Here is an 8,941-nt window from a genome sequence, read left to right on the forward strand (position 1 = left end):
TTCTTGCCCTCCAAGTCCATTGGGGCATTGGCCAAGGTGGGAGGAAAGAAATCTCATTATTTCCTTCCCCACCGATTGTTATCCTCCCTTTTTAGGGATCTTGATCTTATCCCTTCGGGATATGATCTTATTCCTTCTAAGGGGGGATCTTGGTGCGCCTTGACCAGGGGTGTGGGGCCTTGCCCCCACTACCCACGTTCATGTGGGTCCCCCATGCAGGTGGGCCCCACTCCGGAACCTTCTAGAACCTTCCCGGTACAATACCGAAAAATCCCGAACATTTTCCGGTGGCCAAAATAGGACTTCCCATATATAAATCTTTACCTCCGGACCATTCCGGAACTCCTCGTGACGTCCAGGATCTCATCCGAGACTCCGAACAACATTCGGTAACCACATACAAACTTCCTTTATAACCCTAGCGTCATCGAACCTTAAGTGTGTAGACCCTACGGGTTCGGGAGACATGCAGACATGACCGAGACGTTCTCCGGTCAATAACCAACAGCGGGATCTGGATACCCATGATGGCTCCCACATGTTCTACGATGATCTCATCGGATGAACCACGATGTCAAGGACTTAATTAATCCCGTATTCAATTCCCTTTGTCTATCGGTATGTTACTTGCCCGAGATTCGATCGTCGGTATCCAATACCTTGTTCAATCTCGTTACCGGCAAGTCACTTTACTCGTTCCGTAACACATCATCCCGTGATCAACTCCTTGGTCACATTGCGCATATGATGATGTCCTACCGAGTGGGCCCAGAGATACCTCTCCGTTTACACGGAGTGACAAATCCCAGTCTCGATCCGCATAAAACAATAGATACTTTCGGAGATACCTGTAGTGCACCTTTATAGTCACCCAGTTACGTTGTGACGTTTGATACACCCAAAGCACTCCTACGGTATCCAGGAGTTACACGCTCTCATGGTCGAAGGAAGAGATACTTGACATTGGCAAAGCTCTAGCAAATGAACTACACGATCTTTTGTGCTAGTCTTAGGATTGGGTCTTGTCCATCACATCATTCTCCTAATGATGTGATCCCGTTATCAACGACATCCAATGTCCATAGCCAGGAAACCATGACTATCTGTTGATCACAACGAGCTAGTCAACTAGAGGCTCACTAGGGACATATTGTGGTCTATGTATTCACACGTGTATTACGATTTCCGGATAATACACTTATAGCATGAATAAAAGACAATTATCATGAACAAGGAAATATAATAATAATACTTTTATTATTGCCTCTAGGGCATATTTCCAACATTTCCCTGGTGTCTTCTTCAACCTCCATTAAACTCCTCTCTAATCTCCTCTCTTCCATGCCCCTCTAATCTACACAACGATACTTCGATTCGTGGTAAGCTCTACACGAAAAAGATGCACATCGATGCTACGGTTTCATTCAGGCGATCAGTTCGTAGTTTCTTCGGCCGTAAGTTCTTAATCTCGTGTTCCCGTTTGGAGCTATTCTGAACGAATTTTGTTAGATTCGTCGCGCACGATCGATCATTTGAAATTTCCTTTGACCAGCAGCCTAATCTCGTAGTTCCTCACAACATTCGTGTTGTAAGTTTTTGGTTTCGACGATCGTACCTTCGTCTCTCTTTGAATAGCAGTCTACAGCACTGACGCCGTCATGTCGAGCTCCTCTGCTCAGAGCCCTCCTATTCGTCCCTCTCGACGCCAAAAAACCTTCCCCTTGATCTCCTTGCCCGCGTGCTACTACACTAGAGTCGTTTCTGGCGTTACTCATCTCGGCCTACTCTCTGCCGTCCTCCTACTACCCTGACGCTGCAATGGCGCGCACACTGCTTTCTTGTGTCCTCTGCCTCCGTGCACACTGCAGTTCGCCGCGCCGCTGACGGGGTCGATCATCTTCTCCTCCTCTCTCTCGTCCTACTACACTGAAGTCGTTTCCAGCGTCAATCATCTCTGCCTCCTCTCTCGTCCACTGCACTGACGATAGCATGGCGCGAGCACTGCATTCTCCTCCTCTGTCCAGCGAGCATTGCAACTAGTTCGCCGATGGTGTCGCTCGCCATGCTGCCAACGGAGTCGCTCGTTCATGACTCCATGCTTGTCATGTCGGACACGGCACCACGGCCACTATCCACTGTAGTCGCCATTGTCCGGCGCACACTGCACTTCTTCTCCCCTTCCCTCTGCTAGCTCTTAATCATACCTCATGCGTGCAACCAAACACCGAGTTCATGTGCCGCTTGAGCCAATACAGACAACCAAACAAAGTGCACTTGCGTATTACGTAATGTAGAGACCCTAGATGCAGGTAACCAAACAACTCGCATATGTCACATATGAGGCTGTTTTTTCGGAACCAGGCTAGGTTGAGATGTGTATGCAATGCAACTACTATTCACTACGACAACCAAACACGCCCTAAGTGATCGCTACTTCACATCAAAAGCTTAAGAGGATCAAATTCATACAAGCGCATTTCCCAACTTCCAAATAGGGCGGAAATGAATCATCGACCTGAAAAATCTGGCAGAAAAAAACCAATATTGACATTGTTGTATCTATGTCAAAGTTCCATGGAATGATCAATAAATATATACTATACTATATACGATGCTCTCTAATTTTAAAGGCCTCGCAATCAATCAATTGAGATCTTCAATTTAAAATTGGGTCATTCGATTTTGAGCGGATCAACGATTTCTCAAGGAGCTCCATCATTTAATTCTTTTATTAATACATCTTTAATTTGGAATTGGATAATCTGATTTTGATCGGGTCAACGATTTCTCAAGGAGCTCTCTCTTTCAATTCTTTTAGTACACTATGCTCCATAATTTTTAAGGCCTTGCAATCAATTGAGGTCTTCAATTTGAAACTAAGTCATCCGATTTTGACTGGGTCAACGATTTATCAAGGAGCTCCCTCATTCTTTTAATACACTATTTCTCTTATTTCTCAAGAATTGATGCATTGATGCAAGACTTTGACCTTTAATATTTCTATAAGATTAATATAAATGATATCCTCGTATTTATTTTGCAAAACAATTTTTTTATTTGTCTTTACACTAATTTTATAGACATAGAGTAAGTGAGAATCATTGTGCCTTGTATTTATTTTGGAAACAAAAGCCCTTTCTTTCCCGCCTCGGTATTCGAGTTTGGGAGAGGAGTGAGCGCGCGCCCGCGGTCAAAGTGTTTCGCCACTGGCACACGGCGAGGTCACATCATCCATCAATGGCGTGGCGTCCGACCTCCCCTCCCCCCTCTCTCTCTCTTATTAGTGGAGCACCTCTCTGTCCCAAGGTCCACAACAGCGCCCCCGACCTTACCCACTGCCTCTCTCTCTCCATTTTACCTTCTCCCTCCGCCGCCAGCTAGGGTTACGGCCGCCGGGTGGCGCAGCTCAACAATACCTCTCACAGCGCCGGTGGGTGGCGGCGACGCACGCGCGCGCGCGCATGGCCGGAGGCGACGCGTCGACTGGGGGCGCGGGGCCAGGGCCAGAGGTGGACGCGGGCTTCGAGTTCGCCTTCGACAATGAGGCCTTCTCCGACAGGGAGCTGCGTATAGTGGTCGTCGGCGCCAACGACGCCGCCAGCCGCAAGCGCCGGCGCGAGGAGGCCGAAGGTGCGTACTTACAGAGGCATAAGTACCATTACTCATTAAGTGGATTCTAGGTGTCACGCTAAACTAACTGCCCGATCTACGTGCGTATATCCGGATTCGATACTGTATAAGTGTATATAGAAAGTATCTTTTTTAAGCTTTAGATTTCAAGGTGTTGAGATTCTCGGACATGGTAATATTTTCAGAACAACATCTCAGAATAGAATAAAATTCAGAACACCAGTTACCAAATAGTATATGTTGTCTGTACCTCCAATTCAAATGCAGCAATTTTGTAGTCACATATAACATACTCCCTCCGTCCCATGAATAAGATGTTATTACATCCAATAGATGTAATAACTTCTTACATTGTGGGACGGAAGGAGTATTTGATTATTTGGATGTAGCAGTGGCGGACAAACTACGTTATACCATTCAAGTTGAGAATTGCCATTGGACAACTAAACGGATTTGGAATGATTTGTATGTTTATTGGTCTGCAGGCTCGGGAGATTCGTACTTGTTAATGGTAGTTATGTGTGATTCTTGTACCTTGATGCTTCAGACCTTAGTTTACAGGAACAAGCTGATCAATTATTTCACATCTTTTGCATGAAAAATGATATTTGCCTGATTGCTACATTGAATCTGCTATGTTTATATCTCTAAATATAGCATCCAAAGGTTAGAAGAACAGATTTATCACAGGTGTTATTTCTGGAATATGTGAACTTGGATATGAATAAGCAAGTGTCATCCTTCATATATCTACTGAACATTAGTTTGTGAGTTGTTTTGTATGAGCAAGTGTCATCCTTAATGGTTAAGGAGTTCCCTGTTCCACATTTGAAGTAAACATTAGTTCATGTTTTGTCTTTGGTTCACCTCAGTTTCCTTTGTTTTTGCATTGAAACATTAAAGGTCATAAATTAGCTTCCTGATAATCACTTTCTTCTAAGTAGTACAAACATATATTGACTGTGGTACACACTGGTGGTGTGTTGATACAGTAATTGCACAGTCTGTTGATAAACTAGGTAGTACTTGATTGCTTGCTTCTTCATACGAGCAACATACTATTTTTTTTGACGCGTGAGCAACCTACTATTTACAACCCAATCCTGGCGAGATACAATTCTACTGCTTCTTGTTGCTTCAGAGGTATGAAATACATATTAATTAGATAAAAGAAGATAACAATACGAGACTTAGTCTGGTATTATCACACACATGCTTGATGCAGCTCAATGGGTATCCAGTTTTTCATATGTTTAAGATTTTGCCATGTTTCTAAAAGTTGATTTAATAAATGTGCGCACATAGGGAGAGTGACTGTATGAGGTTCCAGTTTTAACAAAAAAAACATGTCTAGTAATTCTGTTATGTGCCTTTTCTTACCTAGATTTGCATGTTTCTCTATATTTATTGGACCATGGTATTTTGCAGGTGATGGTGGAGAAGATATCGACTCTTATACTGTGACGAGTACACCAGTTTTACGAGTTGAAACTATACATGTCTGCTCGGCGATTCTTGCTGCAAAAAGTAATTTCTTTCGCAAGGTAGTTCTGACGATCTTCTGAAATTCATTTGTTCTATATAATCAGTTGCCTCATCTTTCTGATAAGCTTCATGATTGTTAGCTTTTCTCAAATGGCATGAAGGAATCTGGCCACAGACAGGCAACCGTTACAATTGCTGAATCAGGTAACCAGTGTACGGTTTGCTCTCCTTCGTCTTCTTATAACTGATAATTCTAGTTGGTTATTGGTGATTGTGTTGTTTTGTATTATTATTATTATTATTATTATTATTATTATCATTGTAGAGAGGCCTTTTTTGGAGTTTCCTGCCACACTTTTCTACTTTGATATCATGATCTCGATTGGCTCTCATTAGTCATTAGCCTTACAAACTGTTGCCCCAAATGGATATTTTCTCACGCATTACATGTTTCCCCATTTGATTATTGGAAGTCAATTGTCATACTTAAATAATCATGTATGCATAAAACAGTAGCTATCCCTCTTCTTTTGTACTCCTCCATTTAATGTCACTGTTTGAGAATTCGTTGAACTGTTTCATCAATCCTTATGCCTCCTTGCCCTTATTTCTTACTTGGAACAGAGTACGAAGCCTTCCTGGAGCTTTTACACTTTATTTATAGTGGAAAGCTGGCACCAACTGAACCCATTCTTCTGGTTGATATCCTGCTGGCCGCTGATAAATTTGAGGCTGCTTCTTGCATTAAGCTTTGCGGTCAACGGCTCATAGACCTGCCTATGACCGCAGAATCTGCAGTAATGTGCCTAGATCTCCCATGTTCCATTTCAATGGCACCTGCCCTGGAAGAGGCGGCCAAGAAATTCCTTGCTAAAAGATACGATAAATTCCTGTCGACAGAGTAAGTAACCCCCATTGGATTGACATGCCTTTTCTTTTTCCTCCTTTAGGAAACATGTGAACATTGTTGTCATAATATCATTATGTGCGTCATTTCAGGTTTCAGGGTGAACTGATGAGGATATCTCTCACTGGGATTGTAGCCATTTTATCAAGGAATCACCCTGGGGTTGCATCTGAAGAATCCGTCTATGACTTTGTGCTCAGGTGGGCCTGCTTTCAGTATCCAAATTCAGAAGAAAGGCACAAGATTTTGAGTTCAAGCTTACTTCCACTGGTGCCAGTAGTGCGCAGCATGACCAATGGCATCCTGATGGACCAGCCGTCCTGTATAGTTGACTTTACTCTAAGTCATGGGCAATGCTCGGGGCTCTTCCCATCAGGATCGATACGCTCCCCGCCGTTCTATTGTGCAGGGCATGGTTTCTTCCTCTCAGCGCACGGTAAAATGGCGCTGTCCAACTTTTTTGGCCTCTCAATAGAGAAGCTAGAAGACAAGGGGCCATTAAGAGGGACAATAGATTATGAGATTTGAGGTAAAAACAAGACCATCGCTGGAGTTTCTCTTCTTGTGGAGGCGCACCACTACCACCGATAGTAAACAGGCTTTTGGATGCGGGATTTCTTGGCCAGACGTCATTGGTGAAAACTGTTAAGTATATATGTTGTGTGTGTCTTGTACAGGCCCAGGCCCATAGTCTAGAGTGAGGCCCAGGCCCATGTAACCTTGTATATATCTCTCTCCTCAATACAGAAAACTGTTCGGTCATTCTCTCTTCCTCACGTTTTCTAACATGGTATCAGACCAGGACCAAACCCTAGTCCCTTTTCTAGCCGCCACCCATGAAATCGCTGTCGGTAAGGTGATTCAGGCGGATCTGTCTGGTGAGGAGACATCCACATCGCTGCCCCATCCCATCTTCGTCATCAACCTGTAGGAGCTGCTCTCCAGCAGCTCCTTTGTGTGTCCTCATAGCTACTCTGTGAGAATACTTCCCCTGCTCTCCAGCAGCCATCTCCAGCAAGCTCTTGGTGCCTTCCCTGCTCTACAGCAAGCTCCAGGTGTTCCCCTTCTATCCAGCAAGATCCAACAAGCTCCACCTTCTATCCAGTGAGATCCAGATCCAGCTTCTGTTTGTGGCTGTCTGCTGCTCTTCTCTTGTTGCTGCCTGCAGTTGCTATCAGATTGGGTGTTTCCAGCTGCTGACCGCTCACCACTATGGCAAGAAATGATTTCGGATTTGGTTCTTTGATCATAGATATCAAGCTTGATGGTTCAAACTACAGGGAATGGGCATTTTCTGCCCGGACTGTCTTGAGGACAGCTGGTTTTGTTTCTCATCTGACAGATGATCCACCTAGTCCAAATGATGATGCAGCAAGGAAGTCTTGGCAAAAGATCGATGATCGTGTGATGGGAGTTTTAATTCTGGGTGTTGAACCCTCACTCCGAATGAGTCTTGAGCATCACACTTCAGCTAAAGAGATATGGAAGTACTTTGAGCAGCGCTACCTTCAGCCCAGCAGTGCACTTCATTTCTCCTTGTTGCAGAATTTACACAACACTCGGCAGCCAGAAGACATGTCCATAGAAGAGTACTATGGAGCTTTCACTCGCATCACTGGGCAGCTAGGTTCCATGGTTCCAAAGGGTAATTCTGGTTGTGAGTCATGTGCAGCAAAGGAAAAGTATGACCATCAGACTCTCATGTTTCAGTTTGTGATGGGTCTCAAGCCAGACTTTGAGAACATTCGCACTCAATTGCTTGGTCGTACGACTCCTCCCACCTTGACAGAGGCACTTGCTAGCTTGATCGCTGAGGAGACTCGTCTCCGTTCTCTTGGGGCTACTTCTGCGCAGACTCTACACACTAGTGTTCTGGCTTTTCCTCAGCGGCCAGGTGCCTCCAAGGCCACACCTTCAACTGTCTGCTCGTTCTGCAAGAAGGCAGGACACCACAGAGATGGTTGTTTCAAGCTTCATCCAGAGCTGTTAGCTGAGTTTCAGGCTAGACGGGCCCTCAATCAGCAGCGTCGTGCACCCCGGGCTCCTTATCAGTAGCAAGCTCCTTATCAGCAGCAAGCGAGGGGTGCTTCTACATCTGTTCTCTCTCAGCCCGCTGTTGCTGCAACCTAGCCTTGGGTTCTGGACTCTGGAGCTTCTTTCCATGTGACCTCTGATCACTCTCAGCTTGTGTCTTGCCAGCCAGTGCGGGATGGTGCCTCTGTTCAGACTGCTGATGGTACACCTTGTTCTATTACTCATCAGGGTTCTCTTTGCACATCCAAGTTTTCTGTTCCTGCCATCTCCTTTGCTCCAGAGCTGTCCATGAATCTTATGTCTGTTGGCCAGCTTGCTGATATGAACTACTTTGTTGGTTTTGATGACTCATTTTGTTATGTGCAGGACCGTCAGAGCAAGAGGGTCATTGGAACTGGCCATCACCGTAGAGGATCCACATCCCTCTACATCCTTGACACCTTACACCTTCCTTCAGCTTCCACCACATCCGCGTTCCAAATGGCTGCATCAACATCAAGATCCACTTCGTCGTTTTCTTTTGCCCAGTGGCACCATTGCTTAGGTCACTTGTGTGGTTCTCGTTTATCTACCCTTGTTCGACAAGGTGTTTTGGGTCATGTTTCCATAGATGCTGGTTTTCACTGTAAGGGTTGTAAGCTAGGGAAACAAATACAGCTTCCATACTCTTCCAACACTACTCATTCTAGTCATCCTTTTGATATAGTGCACTCTGATGTATGGGGTCCTTCCCCCTTTGTTTCGAAAGGTAGCCACAAACATTATGTCATATTTGTTGATGATCACTCTCGACATACTTGGGTCTATTTTATGAAGCATCGTTCTGAGTTGTTTTCTATATATAAGGCTTTTGTACATATGGTCCATACTCAGTTTTCCAGTGTT

The 8,941-nt window shown here is 44.7% G+C and overlaps 1 protein-coding gene across 1 annotated transcript; it reads left to right on the forward strand.

Moving 5' to 3' along the window:
- The first annotated feature begins 3,317 nt into the window (after positions 1-3,317).
- LOC119302891 (BTB/POZ domain-containing protein POB1-like) lies at positions 3,318-6,651 on the forward strand. The gene is made up of 5 exons (XM_037579939.1): positions 3,318-3,630; positions 5,059-5,174; positions 5,256-5,319; positions 5,740-6,016; positions 6,115-6,651. The coding sequence occupies exons 1-5, from the start codon at positions 3,462-3,464 to the stop codon at positions 6,548-6,550; spliced, it is 1,062 nt and encodes a 353-aa protein (XP_037435836.1). The 5' UTR covers positions 3,318-3,461; the 3' UTR covers positions 6,551-6,651.
- The last annotated feature ends 2,290 nt before the right edge of the window (positions 6,652-8,941 follow it).

Source organism: Triticum dicoccoides, chromosome 5A, assembly GCF_002162155.2.
Source record: "Triticum dicoccoides isolate Atlit2015 ecotype Zavitan chromosome 5A, WEW_v2.0, whole genome shotgun sequence".
NCBI classification, from domain to species: Eukaryota; Viridiplantae; Streptophyta; class Magnoliopsida; order Poales; family Poaceae; genus Triticum; species Triticum dicoccoides.

Coding starts and splice junctions, on each gene's coding strand:
- LOC119302891 (XM_037579939.1), top strand. CDS start 3,462: ATGGCCGGAGGCGACGCGTCGACTGGGGGCGCGGGGCCAGGGCCAGAG. Junction 3,631..5,058: donor CCGGCGCGAGGAGGCCGAAG/GTGCGTACTTAC, acceptor GGTATTTTGCAG/GTGATGGTGGAGAAGATATC. Junction 6,017..6,114: donor GATAAATTCCTGTCGACAGA/GTAAGTAACCCC, acceptor GCGTCATTTCAG/GTTTCAGGGTGAACTGATGA.